Below are 27,543 nucleotides of genomic sequence, written 5' to 3'. Positions count from 1 at the left end.
AGGCCTAAAAAGTGAAAATAACAAGTAAATAACAACAACAGCGATTAATTTCTCCTTTTTAAATCTTTATTTCAGTTTCTTCGGTTTCATTAATAGATTACAAGCTTGAAGCTTCATAGTTTTTACACATTCTTTTATTTTATTACTTTAGTTCTGCGTGCCCTGATGTTAACATTGGTAAGGAGCTTACGGGAAAAATTATAACAATTTTCCAAGATATAATTAATAATAGTATAAACAAAAAACCAGAAGTTACGAAAAAGAATTTAAAAAAATCAACCAAGGATTTAAATTGATATTGTATTTTTTTTTAATTTTATATTCTATAAGGGAGAGGAATCCGCCTCATAGTTTATCCAAGTAACTTTCAACATCGGGAAGCGATTCCTTCAATCCCTTTCGTTTACGAGTTTCCATGGTAATTTGGTGAGGGCGAGACTTGCCATCAGTTGGGTCACCGGGCAAAATCTGCCAATGATCGAAGACGCATTGTGGGAAAGCTTGTCCACCAGTGTTGGATCTTAAATCAGCAGTGAAACCTGAAGGACAAAGGAAAAAGTATAGCAATCGTTTCTAACCCTTCAATAAAACTGGTGTAAAAGTTTTATAATACTAACCAAAAGATTCATTTACAGGCAAGTAAGCCTTGACGATGAACATGGGTGTACCAGCAACCTGGGCTTCTTCAAAAACGTGTCCACGTCTTCTGTTCAACACTCCGTAAATTCCGCCGACGGCAGTTTCGGGACATTGAATTTCTACCAAGTAAACTGGTTCCATGATACGGGGTTGCGCCGTCAGTACGCAGGCGTACAAACAACGTCTTGCAGTTGGAATGATTTGTCCGCCACCACGATGGATAGCATCAGCGTGAAGAGTGACATCATAGATGTTGAATCTAACAGCGCGCATGTTTTCTTCACAAAGGGCACCCTATAAGACAAAGGTTATTAAGTACCCAAGGTTTAAGGATGATAGGGTTTAGCATACTTCTTTGGTGGCCCATTGGAATCCGGCAACAACACTGTCCTTAATTTCATTCAAATACTGAACACCCTTGGTCACATCCACCAACAAGTTGGGTCCAGTACCTTCAGGACCAAAACACCAAATCTTACGGGCTTCAGTGGCGTCCCATTCATACTTGTCACATAAATAACGCGCGCGAGCTTTGAAATCATCTTTCGGGTTAACAGCGCCCTAAAGAATTGATAAAACAACGGTTTAGTTTCAGTTAGGAAAATGAAGATGGAGACAGTGGACAACGTACAGAGTCAATGTCTTCGGGAAGTCCATCAGGCATGGGCATAGCCTTCATGTACAAACGATTGTGCTTATTGGGCGACTTGGACAAGCAAGTGATGCTGGATTCTTCACCAACAGTTTCTCGGTAAGATACAACAGGGTCAGTTTTCTTCAAAGGAATGCCAGCGTGATCTTCTTCCAAATCCTTCAGGCAAATTTCCAAATGGAGTTCACCAGCTCCAGCAACAATGTGCTCTCCAGATTCTTCAATGATACATTGTACCATAGGATCTGACTTGGCCAAACGTTTAAGACCTTCAACCAATTTGGGAAGATCAGAGGGGTTCATTGGCTCAACAGCAACTCTCACAACAGGACTGACGGAGAATTTCATCACCTATTGTAGGGGAACAAAGTCTTCGTAAAATTCCCGCTGCACGTTTAATGCCATGATGTTAATACTTACTCTCATGTTATGGGCATCCTTGAAGGTACTGATGGTTCCAGTTTTGACCAAGAATTGATCCACACCTACTAAACCACAAATATTTCCAGATGGCACATTTTCAATTGGTTCAACAGCGCGACCCATCATGAGTACAGTTCTTTGAATAGCCTTCTCAGCCAAATCTTCTTTCTTTCCAGGGATGTAGTTGGGTCCCATGATGCGAACTTTCTGTCCAGATGACACAATTCCGGAGAAAACTCTTCCAAAAGCATAGAAACGACCCTTGTCAGAGGTCGGTACCATTTTGGAGATGTACATCATAAGTGGGCCATCAGGATCACAAGTTTTCATGGCTATATAGGGAAAGATTTATATAAATTTTTGGGGAACTCTATGGCGAGGTCAGCGTCCATACTAACCAATAGCAGCTTCATCATCTTGAGGACCTTCATACAGAAGTTCAATTCTGTACCTTTGGGCCGTTACGGGAGATGGCAAATGAATGGCTATCATTTGAAGCAAAGCTTCACCGGCTGGAAGCCAGTTTCTCATGACAACCTTTAACAAATTCTTTCCGTCCTTTTCCTTATCTTCTCCCTTCAAGACAATGTTCAACTTCTCGAGGAGTTTAGCAGTCTCCTCCTTCTTGTATCCCATAATGGCTTGGAAAATCTGCATTAAAATGGTAAGTAATTTAGATTAATTAATTAAGAAGTTCCTTAAATCTACAATTAGGCTTAAGAAAACGTTTTTAATTGTTTGGAAGATAGAGGATGGGGTTCTGAACATGTTTTAATAGTTCAGACACCGAAGGCATGCTTCCAACAAGGGTTTATCTACCTCCATATAGCATTCACCTTAAGGCCATATATGGGCCGTTAGGATGCCAAGAATATGAGGAAAATTAAATAGGCTTAATAATAATAAGCTTAATTTAGTAATATACCTTGTAAATTGGATCCAAAACGAACATAGTGAAAGCTCGTTTGTTTCCTTCTTCGGTTTTCTTGGCCCATTTCTTAGTTTGAGGGTTGTAAAAATTTTCTCCCCAGAGACGGTTCATCAACTTCTCAACATCAATCTTAAACTTTTCAGCATAGATTTCAGCAAATTGTTTAAGGGTAAAAGCCCAACTGTGAAGACCCGAACCAAATCCAACACTTCCTTTAGATGGGTCAACCTATTTTGGAAGTAAAAAAAAATAGGCAAAACGAGTTACTCGTTTAATTTAAAGTTTTTACTTTGGTTTTTTTCTATTCTATTTTACCCTGATGTCTCCCATGGGTCCACTTTCATCACTGTAAGTTGAGATAATAACGTTGGTGTTCTCAATAATTCTTTGAAAAGTTTGGTATAAATCCTCTGGTTCTAATTGGAGGGTTAACAAAGCCAAATCCATCTTGTTCATGAACAAGACCGGCTTAATTCTTTCAGCAATAGCTTGACGAAGCACAGTTTCAGTTTGCACACACACACCTAATTAAGAAAAGGGTTATTAGTTTCTAGACAAATTGAAAGACAGAATGTAAGATTGGTAAATATCCTTACCACTGACACAATCCACAACAACTAAAGCACCATCCGTGACACGGAGAGCAGCTGTTACTTCAGAAGAAAAATCTACGTGACCAGGTGAATCAATCAAATTGATTAAGAAACCCTTTTCAGTTTTTTCTCTTTGAGCATCTTCCTTAATGAAGGCTACATCTTTATCTCCAAGTTCAAAGTACATAGAGATAGCCCTGATTGGAAAATTACGCTTAGCAAGCAATTTTTTTTTTTAAACTTAAAAGGTCAGGGGTTTTAATACTTACGTTGATTTGATGGTAATACAACGTTCTTGCTCATCTTTTCTCGTATCGGTAAATCTCATTTCACCAGCCTTTGCAGAAGCAATGATACCGGCTTTAGATACTAAAGAATCCGTTAGGGTTGATTTGCCATGATCCACATGAGCAATAACAGACATGTTACGAATGTTCTTCTTTTTATTCATGAGACCACGGATCTCATCTACTGTAAAGTTCACCTAAAACAAAATTTATTTTTCCCCTTTTAAGAACCAGTCTTGAACTTTTGAAATTAGGCATATTTAATAATTTATAACTAAAGTGGTCTATCATAACCAGTTTATATTAGTAAAATTTTAAAGTAAGGGTCGTTGACTTCGCCGCTGACCATCGTGGGGGGCATTGTATAACAAAATATGTTATGTTTTCTAAGAATTAGGTAAGCCTTGGTCAACGTTAGTCACTCTGCTGCTGCAACTGCATACGTCATATATATTTTAGGCTTAAATTAAATGGGTTATATAAGCGTAATATTTAATATATATGGAAAGAAAAGAGTATAAATTAGCGGCTTTAAGGGTTAATATATACGGAAATCATTTTAATTTGGGAAAAGAAGTTTATTTGTCATCGATTACACATATCGGCAGAAGTTTTAGCCTAATGGCGTGTACCTTTCCTTTACAGCCTTAACAACAGCATAGAGACCGAGGGTTAGGTATACGGTTAATTTTTATGCGATTTTCATTAACCTTAACTATAAATTAGCGGTATAATAACTAATCGTAATTAAACGGTACATTAGCTACTATATTTAATTCAATATTAAAATTAATTTCTTACCATTTTGGCGATTAATAAGGATTCCCGAAGCTTCTGCGAATGTTCGTATGGTCGCCAATGACGGCAACGAGAAAAAGGACTGAAGGAACGCAACTGCGCAATCGGCTTTATTCCCTCATCCGTCAGAGCACGCGCCGGAAAATGGCATTTAGCGCCGCCTATTGAATGACGTAATTGGCTTACTAGCGCGAAATTTCAAAAAGATAGAATTAGGCTTAGCGCTTTTAAAGGGAATTGTCTCTTTAAAATTAGCTCTCTGCGCAGCTTTTCACGCATATTAAACTTTCAAACTAGGCTTAGCGAAATATACGAAAGCGTAGTAGCCGTATTAGTTAATTAAGCAATTTCAATCAATTTAAATCGGTTTTAATTGCAATTAATTGTTGGATAACTTAAATAATAGTTAGATTAACTGATTATGAATAGAAATAGAGCAGAATTACGTAATTATTTTTGGATATTTATAAATATTCTTTAGGAAAAAAGATTTTCCAATCTAACATTACATTAAGTAATTAATAAAGCTTTTATAGCGTTAATAATAGTTAGATAAACTAATTCTGAATAGAAATTTAGCAAAATAATTTAGTTATTTTCAGATAATTAGAAATATTTTTTTGAATTAAAATAATTTATTATTTATTTACAGGGATGCAAATTTTGGAAAAGAAAGCTAAATCAACACGAAATAAGGGACGATGGAGTTAGATCACCTACTGAACAATACAAACAATTGTATCATCTCAACCAACTTGTGGCTCCTTCCGATCAACAACGTCACAATTTGGAGTCATCTGTTCAACATGGAAAAACTTATAAGTACTGTTTTAAGTACCTCTCTCAAGTAAGCATTTTGGAGAGGGAGGGCAATGCTTCACTTTAGGTCAACAGTTGGCTACTGAAAGTGAAATCAGGAAGTGTCAGGGAATTTCAAAATGGGCCAAAATAATCAGGGAATTTTAAGAATTTCAACATAGGGAATTTGGTTATAGGGGCTAAATTATCTGCGGTTCAACCATCCCAACCATCCAGCTGTATGACCTTTGAAACACCTTATTTATTTTTATTAACGAAAATCATAAAACAAATTAAAAATTCCCCTACAAAATCAAAATCAATAGACAAGTAAATATTTAAGCCGAAACTCAGTAAAATCGCTCCCATTGGTTGAATTTAAATTAGAAACTGACCACCTTCCTCAGTGAAGTTATTCAATCGAATTACAAGGAAATAAACTCAACATAGCCTTACATTTTTAGCCAGAGGGACAACCACGGCTAGTTTTAGCAAAGGTGAAAGGGGTATTGTACAAAGTCCATTCTCTGACATATAAGTGACGTATAACGGTACGCAACACACCTCTCTCCCTCTCTCTCTCTCTCCCTCTCTCTCTCTCTCTCCCTCTCTCTCTTTCTCTCTCTCTCTCTCACTCTCCCTCAAACTTGGAGAACGAAGGTTAGAAGCTGTGGAAAAGCAGAACAGTAGCGTTTCTCGGAGGAGCGAGTCACTCTCTACCTTGATCCCCCTCTAAGCTCCCACGTGTTACTAGCTAAAAAAAGAAACAAAACTTTACTAGTCGCTAATTTTGGGTGCAATAACTTTATATTTTGAAAGTTCTTAAGAACTTTTACTCCATCTCGAGTTTGTGTAGCAAAATACTTTTGCGTAAACATTCCTAAGAGAATGGTAATGAGCGAAAAGTGGAGGCGCTTACGGCTTCAGTTAGAGAAGTCCGGTTTATGCCAAAAGATAACCGCGAAAGCTCAATTGTTACCTAATCGAATCAGAATTAAGGGAATTTAATATAATTAATTTAAATAAAAGTAGTGCACCGTGGCCATGAATCAAAATGAAAAATCGTACCTTCGTGCTTCCACGCGTCTATTTATTACGTTGTGCGCGATATTTAGTTTTAAAACCTCCATCGTGCAAAGGTAAATCTTTTATTTTAATTGCACAACAAGGTATATGTGGTAGTTAATTTTATATTACTAATTTTCGGTATGTCACTCGTGAAAATCGTGTAATATAATCAAATGTCAAATTTAATTTAATTGAGATTTATCCGTACATGTTTATTGTGATTCCCTTTTACGATTTCTCGTGATTCTAGCGTTGACTTCGCGTCGTTAAATTTCAAGGTATTTGCCCCGACATCTCGAGATTCGCCTCAAATCTCGCGAGATTGAAACATATTCCGTGAAATTCCTGCGATTTCACTGGATCCTTCAGTAGGTTTTTAGCGGTATTTTAATTTAACTAAATAATATTATATCACGTTGATTTCCTGGGTTTCACCCTAAACTACGATTTAATAATCTCCTTATTTTTATAATAAACATCGTGATTTCACGAAAGAATTTATTTGAATGCTACACGAAAATTTCACTAGTGACTAACCCCTCAACAAACCCAAAAAAAAATTGTTATATGGGATTTTAAAAATTTACATAATATAATTTTAGGCTTTCTCCAGAGCTTCTTTCTAGCCTGTCTAATATTTTTTACACGTTTAATTTAGAGATAAAATTATACGAAATTTGAATGTCTATTCAAATCTATTCAAATTTTGCCAATGACAATATTTAAACATCCTTGAATTTGATTACTAATTAACGTTTATAGGCGCTCGAGTGTTGTAAAGATTTTTTTTTGGTTTAACAAAGAAATTGCGTTGCGTGACTCTGCTTTTAACGAAAACGCTACTGGCTTTGCAAACAAATTATTTATTAAATATATTGCTTACTCGTTCATACGTGAAATGAATTTTTTTATTACAAAAAGTAATGCAGTGCAGAACGTGTTTAACTACCGTATATTTTAGCTAGCGATTAATGTTTATTTTAGTTTAAATATTTATAACGTTACTTGTGAGGTTATTTCAAATTTTTCCAACTCCCAAATATTTCTTTGTGTTATTACATCTAAAAAAGAAAATAGCTAATAATTATTCTATAATAAACCTTCTATTTGAAATTTTCCCTAAACCTCCAATAAGCATTTTTATATTATTTAAATATTTCAAGTTTAATTAGAGTCTGGTATATTTTAATTACTAATTAATTAATTTAATGAAAAGAAAATTAACTTATAACAGCTTGCGGCGAAAATTCATTTACAAAGAAAATTGAAATAATGCAAGACTATTTTTGGAAAAACTAGTCTTAGAAAACGTTTAATGAAATTTTCTTAAGAATCAAACTTATTTTTGAAATTGATTTCTTTTAAGATAATTCGCCAATTGAAAGTCAAAAAAACTCAATTTTAATGACTTTTTCGTTTAGTTATGTTAATGAGGGATTGTCTCCGACACCTGTCACACGCGCTAAAATCAGATGAGTATGGTGGTGGGACAAAAATTCGCTTCAAATATGACGTCGCCACACTATCCTCTGAAAACCCTTGATTTTTAACTGTTAAACAAATTTTCTCTCCACTTTTTTTTACTCTTCGTTCTGTCTGTCTCTGACAGTCAACGGATGAGTTTAAATTGATCGTTATTTTATACCATTCGGTGGTAATACCGATATTTTAGAACTTATTATTTATATTTTAAGAGGTTTTTGTATAACTTAAAAGATGTAGAGCAATATTTTAGTGGTTGATTAGTCATTAGCAAAAGCGGACGGAAGATTATCTAGCTTATCTGGGAGGCAATTCTCGAGATTAAGTACCAAAAATGCTATAAATTGAGTCGTACACTTTGCCACGTGGGACTCGCGTCTCAAGTCCTCCGAGACTGGAGGCCCAAGACAGAGAAAAATGCTTTCCGGAAGCAGGGAAAGCGAGAACTGTTTCCGCAGAGGATAAAAGCTCTATCTTCTAAATAATTATCTAAAGCTCTTAAAGGGAAACTGAATTAGATATTCTTACTTTTCAAGAGCGTATCTCTCTCTTTCCATCCCTGAGAACTTCGTAGCTTTGAATCTTATACTGTATTTTATTGCCTGCAAGATATCTGTCACCATGGGGGCATGGAGTAATAGTTGATGAGACCGTGCTGAAGTGCAATTCATTTCAAATAAAACTTTAATTAACAATCCAATGAAGTTACTCCATACATGGGAAAGGAATTGAACTAAAACTTAGCCCTTTCTAGTTATTGTTCTCAAACGCTCCCAAGGCGGTTTCGACAGCCATTCTTACAAAAATGCGACACATTTATGACGTCATTGCATATTTTATTTTACATTTTCGATATTCAAATAACAAATCTTAGCTTACTGGGCTTAATTTTAAGTACTACCAAAATTTGATGGTATAGTCGAAATTAAACGTTACCATCCCTTTAATTGGGTGATTTTATTATAGGGTCGAATATAAGATACCCTTGACCCTATTGACATGGAAAAACTTTTCAATATCAAAACCATGCTTTTATAAGTTTTATTACAAGCCTTTCACCAAAATAATTAGAACTAAGATAGAGTTACCCAGTTGCCCATTGTCTGTTCCTAAATGTTTTACCATCACTTTAATAAGACAATGGACTAGACTAGTTGGAGAGTTAGAACGCTAGGATTAAAATATTTTCAATTTGCATAACTAAAGAAACGTGATGTTTTTCTTTTTCATCTCTCTCTCTTTTGTTTGATGAAATTAGTAGTAGTATTTTATGATCCCAGTGGATCTGATTGATTTAGTGAATCAGTATATTTTAACTTGGCCGTGAATTTGGAGAAATATACCAAATCATTAAGCCTAAAACTGTCTCAGGTTGTTCATATTAAGCCATTCATTGATTGTAAGATTATGACTGAGAGGGGCAAATCACTCTTTAAAATTGTGTGCGACAAAATTTATTCAAAAATGCAAACTATATATTTTTCCCGCACTAATTTAGCGTGGATCCGTGGATTAGTTTTTTTACAGTCCCTAGGTGTACCCCGTTGCATTATTGAAACTATATTCCGTGAAATTTCCTCGGGTTTCACGGGATTCCCCCTAAATTTTAAAACTGATTATATGTACACATATTCACGGAATTCACTCTATAACGTCGCGGAAGTGTAGCCTAATATTCACGTGCTCTTTATGATCTCACGTGATTTTATATAATAATTGATTTGGCGCCATTTCGCGCGAGATTTCCCTTACATTTCACGAGATTCCTCCGGTCTCGTGAAAAAAAGAAAAATACCCCGTTAAATTCCCTCAAATTTCACGGGATCCTCATATATAGGTCGAAATTATCTAAAAAATAAAAATAAAAATAAAATAAATCACGCTGATTTCATAAATAGACGTATGATAAAATTTTCACTATATTTTGTACACTTTATAGTGATTTACCTCTCGAACTTACGAGAAAATACCATGCCACACCACGCCAACTTAATTTAAATTGTCTTATTAAAGTTGATCGTTAAGCCTTTTAGGTCTATTATTTAAAACGTCACAGACGAAAATTAGGTCATAGTAAACTCCTTTAGCTCTCTGGGAAATTAAATTCGCCACTACTTAAAAATAAATTCAACGGAGTAGGTAAATAAAACCAGAAGTGAGATGAGACTAGAAGTACTGAGCTAACCAAATTCTTCACTCGGCGAAAGTGAATATTCTTGATAAGACACCAACGGTTGGCCCTCTGGTAGCGGTTTCTGAGTTTTCCCTTCAAAACGTGAGACGCTCGCGGTGGTAGACGGCCGAACTAGATTCAAGCACCCGCGTCCGTGTTCAGCGGCTTTAAGTTGAGGGGAAGGGGGTAGGAAATGATTTTGGAACTCGACCAATTTTTTTCTCTCTAGCGTAGGCGCGATTGAAGCGGAGTAAAATCCTCAAATTTGTTCACTAGTGTCAGGATCTATTACCAATGCTAGAGCCCTTCACTTCTAGTCCTCATCTCACTTCTGATAAAACTTATGGAAAATCGCAGAGGAAATTAAAATATTAAATATTATAATAATTAAATATTCTTTAATGAGAATTTCATCTACCCTTTAGGTATAAGACGATATTTGTTATAACTTTCTCACCAACTTCCGAATGAATGTTAATAAGCTAATCGCGTTGATATCGTTTCGTTCCCCCTTCTTTTGTTATTACAAGAAAGAGGTTTCTCCTTTTTTTCACTCTCTCTCGGACTTTCTAATCTGAATAATTAGGAATTACGCCATCACAAATTAATTCCACTTTTATCCGTTGGCTAAACCGCGGTGAAAATAAGCTATAGTTCTAAAGGGAAGGCAGTCTTTACCCCAAGGATCTTATAAATACTTCATGGATAGGAAAGTTATATTTCACGAGCAATTAAGGAGAGCATAGGATTTAGTCTATCAAGGTCACTCGAGGGATTGTTTAAATATTGGTCGGGGAGAAGATAATTAAATAATAATAAATCGTTTGTTTATTTCGTGTAAATCAACAGTACTTATTACCATAAGTTAATAAGATATGTTCCATAACTATGACACTACCTGTACAAGTTCGTAATGCTAGAGACTTACAGCTCGAGCTAGTTCAAGAACGACAAGCGAGAATTGACTATACTAGGTTTTTGCAGTCCATCTTCCTATTCAGTCTGCACTAAGACTTTGACGGCGCCTCACCAGGCGTCGCTTTACCTCGAATCTAGGACCTACGTTGTCACTTCATGACAACCTGTTAGTAACAAGTGACAAACTTATGGAACATACCTTATGTACTTATGACAGTACTTAAAGAAAGACCTTCAAGGGTTTACATCAGTAAATGTGAACTTGGTAAATGTGTTTATTGGGGGCCATAGCGTTGAAATTAGGTAAACTGAAACTGCGTTTTGCTTGTCCTCTATAAATACGTAGTCCTTGCCTAAACTAGTAATACTTTTCGAGATTTTCATCCCAAATTAACATAGGGTCATGGCCGTTGAAAGCTTTGAAGTTTTTAATAACGAAACTTCTCAAAGCTCAACGTTAACAACGAATGAGTCCTTGGCAACGGGACGGTACGCCGAGGATATCTCTTCTACGGGTTTGACCAGCACAACTCGGATACCGTCGGTGACCACTAAGAAATCGGCATCCGTTGATGAAGATGATGAGGAGGAAGAGTTATTTATGTCCAAAAAACAAGTCGCTCGAGTTAAAGATCGGAAAAAAACAGCGGAACTTTTGAGTCGAGTTCGAGAACAGACCGAAACCCAGCAAACTCCCCACCGATTGGCTTTTTTAGACGGTGTCTTAGAAGGCTACGATAAGAGAGCTTGGCCGACTTACGGAACTGGTAGGTATCAGGGATAGATTTAATTTTACAAGTAGGAATGGAGAACAGAGTTCCACGGGGAAAGAAGAGGCGGGTCGTAAAGACAGAGGTGAAAAAGGAATTACGTATTTTTCGCCGTCCCAGTCAGCAACGTCATCAAAACGTAGTTAAAGTCACTACATCTAAAAGTTAAAGCCAAATAGACTGAAAAGGGATAGATTTAATTTTAGAAGTAGGAATGGAGAACAGAGTAATGCGGGCGCGCGTGAAATTCTCGGACCCCCTTCCCCGGGAAGGAGGGGTATGAAAGAAGAGGCGGGTCATAGTCACAGAGGTAAAAAGAAATTACGCATATTTCGCCGTCCCCGTCAGCAACGTCATCGAAATGTAGTTTAAGTGAGCCAATAAGATAATAGAAACTTTTCGTTACGTGTTGGAGGGAGGGGCTCTATACTGGGCTATGAGTCGGACTGAAGTAAATACTAACCGTTCTCCATTCCTACTTCAAAAATTCAATCTATCCCTGTAGGTATTTAAGAAAACAATGCTCTCAATAACCGGACTGTATTTTAGGCCCCTCCTTGTGAAAACGGTCTATTAGTTTCAGTTAGAATTTTTTCTTATTCAAATACATAATTTTTTACTTGATTTAATCTTTGATCTTTATTATTTAATTTTTTTTTCAACAGGATCTCCGACTCAAGTTGAAGTTAATATATACGTGAATAGTTTGGGTTCAGTCAACGCCGCTAATATGGTAATTAAGCCTTTAATGATTTTAATTATCCAAATTTCCAATTGCCGTCGTTAAGCCATGCACCTTTTAAAGGGAATTGTTGAAGTAAGGTTTAAGAGATTAACATAAGTTTTGAGGTAAACTGAGAGAAAGTGTATAGTGTGATATGTTGGGACGCTCTCTTAATACTTAACAATGAAATTAGTAAACATAGAAGCGACACGGGGAATATTTAGGCTGCCACGATGATGCTTTACATCATGATGGCCCGAGCATTCTGAGTTTAATATAATATAATGTAATGTAACCTTGAATTCCTTAAAACTTGATTCCCTTTTATTCGAATAATTACGTTTTAATGACGTCACCGCATTGTTTATCACGTCTTTGGTAAGAAACTTCACGTATGTACACGCGTAAAAAGAAACAAAAAAAACAACCGTCCCTAGTACATTTGCGGCTTGCGGTCCACGTTACAAATCAAGGGAGTACTTTCGCGTAATCTGATTGGTTGACTGTAGCTATTCCAAGTATGTTTTCAATCTTAGCGAGGCATCTCATGATACGTATACCGCGGGAAAGATGCCCGAAACCGACTCAACCGAGTAAGGATCTAGATTCTATTGCGTATTTCGCTATGAGAGTTATCCAAGGGACAATGTTACTGTTCTTTAATAACAAATGACGTTGGGAAAAACACGATTCCCGCCATTAAGCTTTGGTGTAATCTTGTAGCGAGACGAAATGTGCCAGGAAAAGTAATAGAAAAGCATTCTTTCCTTTAATACCACTCACCCTGCCTGGATGGTCTTCCTCGCTCGTATCCCCCCTATCCATTTTTGTTCTTTTTCGGATCGTGCTGAGATATACCTAGAAGCGAGAGAGCGTGCCATTTTGCGTATTCAATTCGTAACTGACTAGCACGACCGATAAGTTTATGTAAAAGACCATAACACGAAGAACGCAAACTACCTACCAAGAAGTGATGTCTAGTTTATTAGGGAGAAGGTATAAGATGCCTAAGTATTCGCGCGCCATAGTCCCAGTCCCCCTTTCAAAATACAAGGGGGGACGTAAAAGGAGGCCGCCGGGCTATTTCGCCTCTTCTCAGTCGGAAAATACATAATTTTCGGCATTCGCGTCGCGCTGACGTGAATTTTCAAGAACTAATCAGATGCTGGTTGTAATTTAGAGGCGGAGATTAACTCCGGACCTACGTTTGGACTGGAAATAAAGCTAGAAATGTGGCGAATCTATACCTTCTCCCTAATAAACTAGATATCACTTCTTGACCTACCCAACAAGAGTTCTTTAACTGATTTTGTTCTAAGTTCACGAATACGTATACAGCTAATTGGAATCATTGTGCATAGCCATTTTAAATCAAGGTATCTATAGGCGGATTTTGTGTTGCAATAGCTAGACTAATCATTATAGGTCAGTGTAAGTTGTTATTATAATAATCATCTTATTACGTGAGCTAAAACTATTAGACTGATAGACAGATTAAACCTTTTTTTACTTAATTTAACTTTAAGTAGATTGAAAGCTAATCCCCGCCTGCTTTAACCCCTCCCAAACGTGCACTGTCAATGGCATGAATCTAACTCCAAAAACACCGCAAGCATTTCACTTTAATTAAAGCATCTCTGGTAAACCTATCGAAAAGATAAAGAAAACTTATCCCCTGGATTTGACTATTATAGTATTCTTACTCGCGGACAATTCGATTTGAAATCAACATTGGCCTTAGTCCAAAGTTACCCTGTTACCATAAACCACATTAAAGTGGTTTTATCACTACTAGGACTGTAGTGAATGATGTATCAAATGACGTATGGTATACCCTGAGATCTCACTCTTTCTTCTTTTCTGGAGTGTTAAGATAACCATCCCCGAGAGAAATACTCTCAAACAGCTTTTTCCTATCACACTCCGTCCCAAGTCGTAGCTTTTTCGCTCGCTTCATTTAATATCTTTGCTATAGGTTTACGTTTTTCTTTTTTTCTTCTTTTTGTGTGTGAGTTACATTTTGTTTTCTTTGCCCCCCCCCACTCCTTTCAATCTCCAAATTTGGCTCTGATAAACACCTTATAGTCTCTCAATTGAGAGAGCGAAATTCGGGACTTCTTTTTATTTATTTATTATTTTTTTTTTTTTTTTGGAAACGTAACAGAGGTCCAAACTCCGAAGGTCCTTTTGTGGTAACTTCTAACTTTTACTAGATCTATTAACTCTCTCAAATTATCGCTACTATCGGATCTTGAGTTATTATCCTTTTAATTCAGTGATTTTAATTAGGTTTTTCTTCTTTATTTCTTTTGTAATTAACGGTGTTAGAAGATTCATCAACTAGATTCGTTCGTGATTACTCTGTTTTCCATTGCGTTGTTTTCTTAACTCTAAAACGTCGCAATGTATTTAGTATCATTAGATATTTTGATAAGCCAGAATTACGACGACGACGACGATCTCTGGATTATACACAAATTGAAATATGCGTATACTTAAAGCCATGGAAACACTGAAGCGAGATGATACTTTGAGCAGTGGAAGCTCTTGTAGTTGTTTCAAGAAGTGATATCTAGTTTATTAGGGTGAAGTATTCGCACGCCATAGCCCCAGCCCCCTTTCAAATAAAAGGGGGGACGTAAAAGGAGGCCGGGCTATTTCGCTACACTCTCCTCAGACGGAAAATACGTAATTTTCGTCATTCGCGTCGCGCTGACTTGAGGTTTCAAGAACCAATGAGATGCTGGTGTGGAAATCTCTTCGTAGACAAAGCTTAGATTATTATTATTATTGTTAATTTAGAGGCGGGGGGATTAACTCCGGACCTACGTTTGGACTGGAGATAAAGCTGGAAATATGGTGAATTTATACCTTCTCCCTAGTAAACTAGATATCACTTCTTGGTTGTATCGTATCCCTTTGTTTGACGTCATCATTATCCAAATTTTGCGAAAATTACTGAAGTATACCAGCGTCCAGATCTTATAGACCTTTCCATTGAATTATATCACATCCTCAATATCCCCCCTTTTTCCCCCTATACTATACCAGAGAAAAATAACTTCAAAGAAAATTTTCAAACTAGTGACAAGTGGATCCTTTGATTGTTGGACTGTCTTTAGATGGGTTTTCCCCACGGATCTTGAAATATAACCAACCCTATTACCATAAGTTTATAAGATATGTTCCATAAGTATGACACTTCGTGATGCAAGAGACTTACTGAGAGCTAGTTCGGGAACGACAAGCGGGAATTGAAGTCCTACACTCGGTTAATTTTGCAGTACTTCCATCTAGGTCCTATTTAGTCTGCATTACTAAGCCTTTGACAGGGCCTCACCAGGCGTCGCTTTACCACGAATCTATGACCTACGTTGTCACTTCATGACAATCTCCAGTTTGTAACCAGTGACAAACTTATGGAGCATATTTTACGAACTTATGCTATTACCGATCCCCAAAGTTTTTCTATTTTTAGGCCGTCTGATCCGCATCTTATCGATTTATATCATTACAGGAGTACAGTATGGATATCTACCTTCGTCAATTATGGTTGGACCATCGTTTAGATCTGACCCCTTACCATATTAACGAGACCTTGACCCTAAACGGTGAAGATATCTCTTCCCGCATCTGGAAACCTGACCTTTTCTTTCGTAACGTCAAACAGGCGAATTTTCATTTGGTTACGGTACCAAATATACTCATTAAAATGTCTCCCAATGGAAAGATTCTATACAGCATGAGGTAAGCTCTCTCTCTTTCTCTGTACACGCTTCGGTTTATTTCTATCAAAAAGGTGTATCGTTTTCGAACTCTTGTGTCTTGAACAAGAAAGTTTAAATTCTTTGAAACTTCAAAAGTTCATGAGAGAAAGTGACACATCCAATACAGCCAGCAGGTGTCCAATAAGGAATCTTATCACGCCTTGTGTGTTGACTTGAAATTTCTCTTATACCCAAGGATTGGGAGTTGGGGAAGGGGAAGGGGAGAAGGGTTTCCTGCATTAGCATGATATTAACAACGAAAAGAAAAAGCTTATTTCCGTTAAAGGAATGTCCCTAGCTTCGCTTTTAATCGATTACATAAGAGGTTAAAGGCTTAAAATAAGCCTGATCGATTTTATTTTTGCCTATAACACGGTGTCACTGTGTGTCAGAAACTTGATTCAAAAATATCCAATTAAATTTATACGGATAGTTGAATACCTTTACTTGAAACAAAGTTTTTAATTTGCGCAGCTCTTTAGTCTAATATCTTCATGATTTTAGGCCTAATTGGTTTTTTAAATTCTAAGTCTAAATTTAAATTTTCTCCATCTTTTAAGCCATGTTCACACTTACACGAGAAACCGGTTCGAAACGATTCAAAACGCTTCCAAAGTTAAGTGTGAACAAAACTGATACTCGAGAAGCTAATTATAAACTTGGTTTCTTGAAGTTGCTTCGCGAACCAACTTGAAGCGGCTTTGTAGGCTAGTTTCTAGTTTTCAGGGGTATTCTACACAGGTACTTATGTTTGTACGTGTACTGGTGCTTGAATTTGTACTTGTACTGGTGCTTGTATTTGTGCTTGTACTGGGGCTTGCATTTGTGCTTGTATTGTGCTTGTACTGGTGCTTGCATTTGTGCTTGTACTGGTGCTTGTATTGGTGCTTGTACTGGTGCTTGTACTGGTGCTTGTATTGGTGCTTGTACTGGTGCTTGTATTGGTGCTTGTACTGGTGCTTGTATTGGTGCTTGTACTGGTGCTTGTATTGGTGCTTGTATTGGTGCTTGTATTGGTGCTTGTACTGGTGCTTGTACTGGTGCTTGTATTGGTGCTTGTACTGGTGCTTGTATTGGTGCTTGTACTGGTGCTTGTATTGGTGCTTGTACTGGTGCTTGTATTGGTGCTTGTATTGGTGCTTGTACTGGTGCTTGTATTGGTGCTTGTACTGGTGCTTGTATTGGTGCTTGTACTGGTGCTTGTATTGGTGCTTGTATTGGTGCTTGTATTGGTGCTTGTACTGGTGCTTGTATTGGTGCTTGTACTGGTGCTTGTATTGGTGCTTGTACTGGTGCTTGTACTGGTGCTTGGTGCTTGTACTGGTGCTTGTATTGGTGCTTGTATTGGTGCTTGTACTGCAAGTTATTGTTTATCGACACTAAACCCCTTCAAAATAATTAATTTCATGGTAATGTGTTTTCGGAAAATGGAATTGTTCTTGAAAAAGCGTAGATATGTTATTTTTTCAATTAATTTACATGGAATAGATCGATTAACAGTAAAATCAGTTGATTGAATTAAATAGTGATTAAGTATTAAATATATAAAAACAATTAAAGAAAAATTGCAATATCTGAAACGATCAGTCAATTGGTAAGGTTATTTTCACCGGCCTTAGCCGACAACACACCAACAGAAGCATCTTCTGTTGAAATCGCTTCAAACTATTAAAAAAGTCTGTTTCAAAACTAGTTGTGCAAACGAGTTGTCAACTTACTCCTGTGCAAGTGTGAACATAGCATTAGTTAGGTCAAGAAGTGATATCTAGTTTATTAGGGAGAAGGTATAAATTCACCACATTTCCAGCTTTATCTCCAGTCCAAACGTAAGTCTGGAGTTAATCCCCGCCCCTAAATTACAACCAGCATCTCATTTGTTAGGCGCGACGCGAATGACGAAAACTACGTATTTTCAGACTGAGGAGAGGTGAAATAGCCCGGTCTCCTTTTACGTCCCCCCCCTTGTATTTTGAAAGGGGGACTGGGACTATGGTGCGCGAATACTTAGGCATCTTATACCTTCTCCCTAATAATATGGATATCGCTTCTTGGTTAGGTATCATTTAGAAAATAAACTTTCGCCTAAAAGACTTAGTCTTTCTTTTCAAAATTTTACAATTTACCTATTTATATATAAATTTGGCCTAATAGCTTGAAATTTTAATATCCGGTACATTTTAAAGCAAAGGGCGGCTTCGTTGGTGTCCCTTAAAGATGGCTTTTCTACGGCAGTGGCTAAGCTTGGTAAAGGCTAGTTAAGCCAAAGGCAGAAGCCAATAAGACCTAATGCACTAGGTCTGATTGGTTCCTGCCTTTGGTAAGATAAAATTCATGTCCAGAAGGTTAGCCGGAATTCTAGGGGTGATAATGGAGCCGCCTGTTGCTTTAAAGGTTTCAATCATCAATATATTTCATCCCACCTTTAATAACAAACCTACAATTTCGATTAAAAAGACCCTAAACGGATTTTTTCGCTTCATCGGATACACGAGTCTATATATATACAATATAAATTTCCTTCCATGTATTACCTTTTTTGGAGTGTCTGAATCAAGCTTATTTTGCTAGTCAAATTCAAACTTTTATTTGCTAGCTTGATATAGGCCTAGGTCTACACAATTCACTATCGAATTTCCCTTCGGGCAAACATAATAGAAAAATCCAACTCCTCTTTTGTTGAGGTGGAAACGTTTTCCTAGGTTGTGTAGATTTTAATTAAAACTAACGTATTAACATTTATTCATTTCTAAAGGTTAACGCTTCGATTATCTTGTCATATGTCCTTTCGTAATTATCCATTGGATACGCAAAGATGTCACGTGATCCTAGGAGCCTGTAGGTCCTTTATAATAATCATAAATTCATAAGATATGTTCCATAAGTTTGTCACTGGTTACAAACTGGAGCTTGTCATGAAGTGACAACGAAGGTCATAGATTCGAGGTAAAGCGACGCCTGGAGAGGCGCTGTCAAAGGCTTAGAACAGACTAAATAGGACCTAGATGGAAGTCCTGTAAAATTAACCACCGAGTGTAGGACTTCAATTCTCGCTTGTCGTTTTCGAACTAGTTATCTCGAGCTGTAAGTCTCTAGCATTACGAAGTATATAGGTAGTATCATACTTATGGAACAGAACATATCATATAAACTTATGAATAATAAATACTCGTAATGCAATGGTTCACTTGACTGTAAAGTTGCAATTTATTTTACGCGGTTAGACGCTCAAACCACGGATCAAATTGTCATCAAGTGGCAGGACACGGACCCTATTGTCATCGAGAGACCCGTTGAAGTCCCGGAATTTGATTTGGTACATTTTGGATACGGAAATTTTACACGCTCAATTGATACGGGTAAGTTGAAATTTATATTGAAATTGGGTTTGTATTTGTTGTTGTTTGAATGTTTTAAGGCTACACGAACAATACGATATTACATCAGTCCAATTATATAACCTAAGCGACAATTTCTCGCGCTAAACCTAAATGTTAAGGGGGGTTTTTTCCCCCACGAGTTCAAATGGATGAAAATTGATAAAAACGTGACGTTGATCATCTCCTTATGTGATGGTTTCGCTTCTCCGAACAGAGTTTAAATAAAAACGTAAAAAAAGTGGCGTTCGATCATATACTCTGATAAAAAAAAATTATTAAACCTTGGGCAAAAAAAAAGCTGAAAAATATTGGGCCCCATTTGAAAAAGGAAAAAAATATAAATACGATAGGAGCGACCATTTTCCTTTCAAAAATATCGGAACGGGTATTTATCATAGAATAAAACGGAAAAGAGAGAATTATGGAAAGAGGAGTAGAGTCTCTAGCGCCATGTCCCTTCTTTCAGTCCAGGGATATATTTAATTTTTGAAGTTAAGAAGGAATGGAGAACGGTTAGTATTTACTTCAGTCCGACTCATAGCCCGGTAAAGAGCCCCTCCCTCCAACACGTAATAACGAAAAGTTTGAATTATCTTATTGGCTCACTTAAACTACGTTTCGATGACGTTGCTGACGGGGACGGCGAAAATACGTAATTCCTTTTGATCTCTGTCGCTATGAGCCACCTAGCTTCTTTCATACCCCTCCGTCCCGTGGAATGGGGTCCGGGACTTTGACGCGCGCCCAGATTACTCTGTTCTCCATTCCTACTTCTAAAATTAAATCTATCCCTGTTCAGTCTATTTGGCTTCATCTTTTAGATGTAGTGGGTTTTCCTCTACAATCTATGAGCCTCGACTAGAGTTCCATGTTGTAAACCTCTTTTACTCTGTACTTTCTACTCCTCTTACAACAGTTCTCTCTGACAAGGGAGAGCGAGAGTTAGAGTGTATAAAACCTCAATATGTTTCGTGTTGTTTTGAATAATAGCGGATAGAAGCTATTGTAGTTTAACGCGCTGGAAAGGGCTTTGACTGCACGCCTTGTCGAAAAACCTAGACATATCCGACAAAAACCGTCCGTTAACGTTTTTGCTCGAATGATTTTGATTCTTGGCCAATTTTTCTAAAGGGGTGACGACACGTCAAATGCTTTTTCCTTCAGGAATCCGTTCTTTCTTTGCCCCCCATCCCTTGGAATGATAATATTTTTCTCAATGTAGTTGGGTTTGTTTGGCATAGTTTGGTCCCGCAAGCAAAAATTGTTACGTGTTTATACCCAGACTGTTTGGCAAAAATTGCGTAATATGAAAGAATACTAGACGCTTACCTGAAGGTCGAATTATAAAAAAAGGAATTACTCGTCTTTATAACAACAGAAATTCTCCGTTTATTTACTTTAGTAAGTCATAAGTGCATTACTTAGCACTGGGACATGATTTGCATTACATCTGCATAGTCTTGAGGCTAAGCTAGAACCAAGGGAATACATAATCTAATGCATACACATATAGCTGTCCAAATGATTGACCATTTGTTAAGTACATATCAAACAACGCGGTCTAACTTCTCACCTCGTGCACCGATTGTTAAAATTTCATGCTTTTTTTTTTAAACCATGTTCTTAAAACGTGTCCAGTTTTTAAATAAGATGTTTTTGTGTCGGTAAATTTTTGGTCTTCTCTATTAACAACATCTTCAGAGGGGGGGCGTACCTTCTAGGGGCCCTCGACGCGTATCTTGAAAAGGGGCCCCGCGATTTGCTCAATTTTCCTGAGGCCCACAAATTCTAGTGACGACCTTGAACATCTCCCTTTATTATTAAACAGTACGTTATTTGCGTTTTAATATTTAGTCTTAACTTCTCTTTCTCTAAAGATATTTATGGTTTACTTTAATGCACAGGTATAATATCAATAATCAAGCCCTAACGGCATGTAATTCCAGTTCAAATACGGGCTGCATGATTTTAATCTTGGGAATTGTAATTACCCTCGTTAACTCATAACTGGCACGCGAGCACTGGTCAACCTTGACGCAATGCAATAGCGTGTGCTGGTCATTTACGACGACGAAGCCCGAGTCTCCATTTTCAAGCTAGATTAATCGTAATTTCGAATGACCTTCGCTTCCCAATAATATTGGGAAACTTTTTCTCGCGGTTTCACCCCAAACTAAAAACTAATGTTTTTGACATTTTTAACGCTTTCCGTTCCACTAAAATTCAGCCAATGACGCACGATACGAAACTTGTCCCCTGTCCCCGGGCTCTAACAGTTTTCCGATAAGATCCATTGGAAGTTTGGATTTTTTAGTTTCGTTCAAAATATTGTTATTGATACCAGAATTGTTTATTGTTCAATGATAGCACCAACTTTTTACAACATTTCTTCACAAGTTCTGTAAAAAAAATAACAATGACAACTGACAGTTGTTATTTTTAAGCGGTACCCTTGCTTTTAAAACTCTTATTTACTTCAACTAAATGTTAAACTCTATATACCTTCTCACAACTTGTTTAAAAGGAACCTGACCCTTTTATGTTTCCAGATTTTTTTAATAATTTCAGAACACCTATTCTTAAACCGTTCATTATGACTTTATACAGGGTGTCAAAAATTAAGGGGATGTTAATTGAGCGATTTTGAGTCTAAAATGTATAACTTCTATCTCCATTTTGCAATAAGGGTCACCGATATCAAGTTATGATTGCAGAGTGTTTTAGGGATGACTCCTTAATTAATTGAATTAGCAAACACTGTCTTAATCAGTTTCTTAATTAAATTTAAGGGGTCATCCTTAAAATACTCTCGGACAATCTTAACTTACAAACGGTGGCCCGGACGGCAAAATGTCATGATAGAAGTTACATTTTCGAGTACTCAAAATCGTTCGCCCAAAGAATACCTCCTATGACCTTTCAGACTCAACACCCTGTACAAATGGGTAGGCACTATGTCTTTTTAACAACTCCCCATTCCCTAAAACCTGATATTAGGATCGTTTTACGGGCAACAACAAAGCTGTCAGATTTTGTAAAAGGAAAATATATTCTGATTGACGTTACTCGAGGCTCCCTTCGACGTCTTTTTCGCCCAAAAAATTTAAAATATATCCCAAGTTTTCAATTGACGCTATAGTTACACTACATTATAACGTTATGATAATGGTTTGGACAGAGAAAAATTATCAATAACTCTTTTATGACGCTAAAACGTTAAGCTGATAATTGAATCTCGACAAGAAGCGATATCTAGTTTATTAGCCTTATCTCCAGTCCAAAAGACGTAGGTCCGGAGTTAATCCCCGCCTCTAAATTACAACCAGAATCTCATTGGTTCTTGAAAACTCACGGCAGCGCCACGCGAATGACGAAAATTACGTATTTTCCGACTGGGGAGAGGCTGCGAAATAGCCCGGCCTTCTTTTACGTTCCCCCTCGTATTTTGAAAGGGGGGCTGGGACTATGGCGTGCGAATACTTAGGCATCTTATACCTTCTCCCTAATAAACTAGATATCACTTCTTGATCTCGACTATAATTCAAATAAAAAAGGGGACTCTGATGGACTGATTACTTCGGAGCCCTATCTAACTAACGTCTATTGATCTCCATTCCGGAGATAAAGTGGGCGATATTGTCCCTCCCCCCTTTGAAAGGTATAAATGTAAGTGGATTGACACAAGGTAGGCCTACAACTGGCCTAAAACAGAGCACACAAGTTCCAAGAGTCAGAAAATATTTTTTTAAGTTTATATGAAGTAAAACAAACAGGACCCCTTTTTGTCAAGTAAATATACTTATAAAACAAACGCTTCTTTATTCAATGAAACGATTGGGGATTTCATCTGGGTTCAATCTGAAATCTGAAAAATATTTAGTCACTAATAAATAGAAGCGACACGTGGAATCTTTCTCCTCATCTTTGAGGAAACTTTGAGATGTTCTGGAAAATAACTTAACGACGTTCAGACCATGGATAGTGACTTCAATAAAGTTATATGGTACAAGTCATCGCGGCACCGCGAAAATTCCAGGTGTCGCTTCTACACTTTCCCCGATATATTTCTGGGTATATAGATAACAAACTAACCTAAGCACAAAAAAGTCAATTCAGCTTCTTAGCCAGGTAAGTTACTCGAGGTTCCAAGTTCCCAAGCACTTCCATCAGGGTTTATATAAACATTTATTTTAGGGAAGGAAGATCTAGGCCTAGTGGGGTTAAAAAAAAAAGGTTTGAGTGAAGCGTTTTTTACCATCCCTGTTAGAGAAGGTCAAATTTCAAACATCCCAAAACACTTAAAAATCGCCCGACAGGGAGATCCAATATATATATGTACACTTCTTTTACGCTTCCATTAAAGAAGATGAAGGTTCTAAATTTGGAAACTAAGAGATTTAGATGTAACAGGATGTAAGGGTGAATCACACCTTACCAACTTCGCCGCCACCGCTACCGCTCTTTAACAAAAAGGCCCGTGTTAAAATGAATTAGTTCCATTGAGAAGCCACGTGGTTTATCTTAAAGATTTTGCAAATAAACATTTGTTTGCTTTTTCTCTTCAGGATCTTTTAGTTTCTTGAACGCTTCCTTCGTATTGCAACGTCAGAACGGGTACCACGTGGTACAGACATACTTGCCAACTTTTCTTATCGGTATGCCTTCCGCGTTTTAAACCATCCATCCATGGGTCAAAGGTCAACCCATTACTAATTTTTAAACCCATATACGTACAGTTATGATCTCTTGGGTATCATTTTGGCTCAACGTTGACGCTTCCCCGGCTCGCGTCACATTAGGGGTCACGACCCTTTTGACTTTGACCACTGTGGCATCGGGGGTTCGAACCCAACTACCACCAGTCTCCTATGTCAAGGCTATCGACGTTTGGATCGGCGCATGCTCTGTTATGGTTTTTGGAGCGCTGTTAGAGTTTGCGTTGGTCAATTTTCTATCCAGGTCTAAATTTCGACCTTACGATGTTTGGAGCGGATTTGGAGTACGCAGTAAGGTAGGTAGTAGTTCTTAAAGGTCATCATAACCTTGAATTTAGGGTTCAAGGTTGTCTAATATTTTCAGCCTAAGAATGGAAAGGACACTAGGGTAGGTACCCGTACTGTTTCGACAATTACCAATACTTCGACGACCAAAATCTCGTCGACCGTTGTCAACCCATCTGGAGTTTCTACGGACCCTACCACGTCGTCTGGTTCGGCCACAAGCAATTACCCACGCAACATGAAGATGGCCCGTTTTGTTGACCGCGTTTCACGCGTAACTTTCCCGCTCATATTTTTCGTCTTCAATGTTATCTATTGGTTGTATTACCTGTACGTTCCGGACAGTCACGAGCTACGATAAAAGAACGAAGAATACCCCAAAAATAGATGGAATAGGACCCTTAGGACATAAATACTAAAGCAAAATATACGAAGAATCTCAGTCTCTAACTGGGTAAAAACAAAGATCGGCGCGTGTGCAATACAATGTGAAAAAACATTCGGTTCACTTGATTTAATATTTTTTTTATCGGTTTTATTTTAATTTTAACTTTATTTTTTAGTTTTTTTTTTCTATAGTCGAGACAGACGTAAAATATATTTTACGGTCTCTTGTGCCCTACGGAACCATTGAACCACTCATGTGTAAATATTTTTTCGCTACGACCATAAATTGGATCGATTTAGATCCATTTTTGGATTTTAATTTAAACCACGGTGGAAATTTCCAACAACTATGGAATCATTCTATTGGTAAGATAAACTTCAATTGTTTTGACAGTATAAAAGTTCAAAGGTTGGTTATCTTCTTTTTATAAGAGTGAGTGATTGTTGATTAAATTGTGTCCGGTTACCAAACGATAAAATTAAGGCCGTTTAACGAAAAATTCCAAGTTTCAAACTTAAGAAGTTTAATTAACAGTTATCTCTACTAATTATCACTAATTTCGTGGCAAAGTTTCACGTTTTTAAAAAAAAGACGCATGTGTGTTTTGATCTAGTCAAAAGAACAAATTTTGAAAAACAATATATATACTTTTGCGCTCAAAAATGTTTAATTTAATTTTATCCTAAAAGGATTTAAATTACGTTGCCAAATTAACTAATTATAATAGCTCATTCATGACGTATTTAAAGGGATGACAAAAAAATCCTAAACTATTTATAAGATAATTAGTAATTACGTTTGAATTGATTTGAAAATCAGAATAGATTCAGATAAGTTTGACCAGAAGTGGTATGATACTAGAAGTATTGAGCTAACCAAATTCTTCACTCGGCATTAGTGAAAAGACTTGATAAAACACAAACGGTTGGCCCTCTAGTGGCGGTTTCTGAAATTTCCCCTCCAAAACGTGAGACGCTCGCGGTGGTAGACGGCCGAACTAGATTCAAGAGCCGGGTCCGTGTTTCGCCGCTTTAGGTTGAGGGGAAGGGGATAGGAAATGTTTTTGGAACTCGACCAATTTTTTTCTCTCCGCGATGGAAGCGGCATAAAATCCTCAAATTTGTTCACTAGTGCCAGGATCTACTATCAATGCTAGAGCCCTTCACTTCTAGTCTCATACCACTTCTGGTTTGACCAATCGAGTACTAATCGCCTTCCTTTCAGCATGCAATCACGAGCTACGTTTCGCGCCATTTTTATCTCATTGAGGTTTATCTCTATCACTCTATATTTTATCACGTTCTAAATTGCGCCAAACATAGCACGTGATACGGAAATTTATATTTGTTATCTGAACGGCTGAGTTTTAGACAAATTGGTCTAGAATGGAGGTTCTAATTAAGTCGATGAAATATGAATCTAATTTGATTTTTAAATTAATTCTACCAGGGATAGATTTAATTTTAGAAGTAGGAATGGAGAACAGAGTAATCTGGGCGCGCGTCAAAGTCCTAGACCCCCTGCCCCGGGACGGGGGGTATGAAAGAAGAGGCGGGTCATAGCGACAGAGGTAAATAGGAATTACGTATTTTTCAGCAACGTCATCAAAACGTAGTTTAAGTGAGCCAATAAGATAATTTAAAATTTTCGTTACGTGTTGGATTGGAGGGAGGGGCTTTATACTGGGCTATGAATCGGACTGTAGTATATACTAACCGTTCTCCATTCCTACTTCTAAAATTAAATCTATCCCTGATTCTACACAGAAAAATCTTTACACTCTCTTTAAGAGTGTCAACGCCAAATACAGAATACCTGAACAAATCAAGAAAAATTAACCACCATATATAATTAGTAGGATCTATTAGAGCTCAAAACATATGATATTATGTAAATGTGATTTGTTCCTCCAGGTTAATTAATTAGTTATATGTCGAGACGAATTTAAGCTTTAGGCCTATTGGAGAATATATATTACAGTATAACCTTAAAGATCAAATAATGACGTCGTAGGTCTGTAGACAAACTTGCGACTGTTTGTTGACGAAATATCCGCTGTTGTTTTAAACGTTTTCGGATAATGATGATGTCAACACAATCTGAATCTAGCACCCCTTTCCCCCCCCCCTCCCCCACGGGACCGTTCCGAAGTGTATAAAACAAAATGTATACGATATTGTTTCTGTACCCAGGATGTGTAGAAAGAACATCTATGTAGTTTAAACTTCGGAGCATAATTATATCGATTTATTAAAACCCGATATCTCCCTGAATGAGCAAAGACGTTAAATTTGCAGTTTTTTTTTGGCACCTTCTGACATCAAATTCACTATGTCTCACTGTATGAAAAATAGCATCTCTCGCAAAGAGATGGCAAAACGCAACGCGTAAGCAATAATTATTTCCTAACAAATATTATGTGACCTTTAATTTAATTAACCTGACCTTTAATTTAATTAACCTGACCTTTAATTTAATTAACCTGATCTTTAATTTAATTAACCTGACCTTTAATTTAATATACCTGACCTTTAATTTAATATGCTTGACCTTTAATTTAATTAACCTGACCTTTAATTTAATTAACCCGACCTTTAATTTAATTAACCCGACCTTTAATTTAATATGCTTGACCTTTAATTTAATATGCTTGACCTTTAATTTAATTAACCTGACCTTTAATTTAATTAACCTGACCTTTAGTTTAATTAACACGACCTTTAATTTAATTAACCCGACCTTTAATTTAATTAAC

General features: G+C 37.1%; 2 protein-coding genes and 1 long non-coding RNA gene across 3 annotated transcripts; 1 reads left to right on the top strand and 2 right to left on the bottom strand.

The window, feature by feature from the left end:
- Positions 1-44: 44 nt before the first annotated feature.
- On the bottom strand, positions 45-4,602 carry eEF2 (eukaryotic translation elongation factor 2). Its single transcript, XM_089846962.1, has 12 exons — positions 4,599-4,602; positions 4,327-4,484; positions 3,508-3,722; positions 3,242-3,435; positions 2,961-3,169; positions 2,640-2,873; positions 2,113-2,365; positions 1,712-2,046; positions 1,271-1,642; positions 991-1,200; positions 618-933; positions 45-539 (listed from the first exon to the last, which is right to left on the bottom strand). The coding sequence occupies exons 1-12, from the start codon at positions 4,600-4,602 to the stop codon at positions 346-348; spliced, it is 2,694 nt and encodes an 897-aa protein (XP_089703088.1). The 3' UTR covers positions 45-345.
- On the top strand, positions 4,391-27,078 carry LOC149651638 (glycine receptor subunit alpha-2-like). The gene is made up of 10 exons (XM_089848640.1): positions 4,391-4,496; positions 4,976-6,260; positions 11,162-11,529; positions 12,198-12,265; positions 15,774-16,003; positions 18,776-18,858; positions 19,245-19,379; positions 23,966-24,055; positions 24,137-24,411; positions 24,480-27,078. Exons 2-10 carry the CDS (start codon positions 6,166-6,168, stop codon positions 24,759-24,761), a joined length of 1,626 nt encoding a protein of 541 aa, XP_089704766.1. The 5' UTR covers positions 4,391-4,496; positions 4,976-6,165; the 3' UTR covers positions 24,762-27,078.
- Positions 9,391-10,340, bottom strand: LOC149651639 (uncharacterized). The gene is made up of 3 exons (XR_016371296.1): positions 9,857-10,340; positions 9,619-9,785; positions 9,391-9,519 (listed from the first exon to the last, which is right to left on the bottom strand). It is a non-coding gene; the product is annotated as an uncharacterized LOC149651639 (long non-coding RNA).
- Positions 27,079-27,543: the final 465 nt, after the last annotated feature.

Source organism: Phalangium opilio, unplaced genomic scaffold, assembly GCF_054372755.1.
Source record: "Phalangium opilio isolate 3A_F unplaced genomic scaffold, DU_Popi_V2 ptg000082l_1, whole genome shotgun sequence".
Classification (NCBI taxonomy): domain Eukaryota; kingdom Metazoa; phylum Arthropoda; class Arachnida; order Opiliones; family Phalangiidae; genus Phalangium; species Phalangium opilio.
The sequence above is the reverse complement of the archived record's forward strand: the minus strand, read 5'-3'. Positions and strand labels throughout refer to the sequence as shown.

What these genes read in the sequence shown, in the direction of transcription:
- LOC149651638 (XM_089848640.1), top strand. Translation starts at nt 6,166, where the DNA reads ATGAATCAAAATGAAAAATCGTACCTTCGTGCTTCCACGCGTCTATTT. An exon ending in CAGTCAACGCCGCTAATATG is followed by an intron (nt 12,266 to 15,773) that starts GTAATTAAGCCT and finishes ATATCATTACAG; the next exon opens with GAGTACAGTATGGATATCTA. An exon ending in GATTTGGAGTACGCAGTAAG is followed by an intron (nt 24,412 to 24,479) that starts GTAGGTAGTAGT and finishes TAATATTTTCAG; the next exon opens with CCTAAGAATGGAAAGGACAC.
- eEF2 (XM_089846962.1), bottom strand. An exon ending in CCTTATTAATCGCCAAAATG is followed by an intron (nt 3,723 to 4,326) that starts GTAAGAAATTAA and finishes ATTTTGTTTTAG; the next exon opens with GTGAACTTTACAGTAGATGA. An exon ending in TTCCCGAAGACATTGACTCT is followed by an intron (nt 1,201 to 1,270) that starts GTACGTTGTCCA and finishes TCAATTCTTTAG; the next exon opens with GGCGCTGTTAACCCGAAAGA.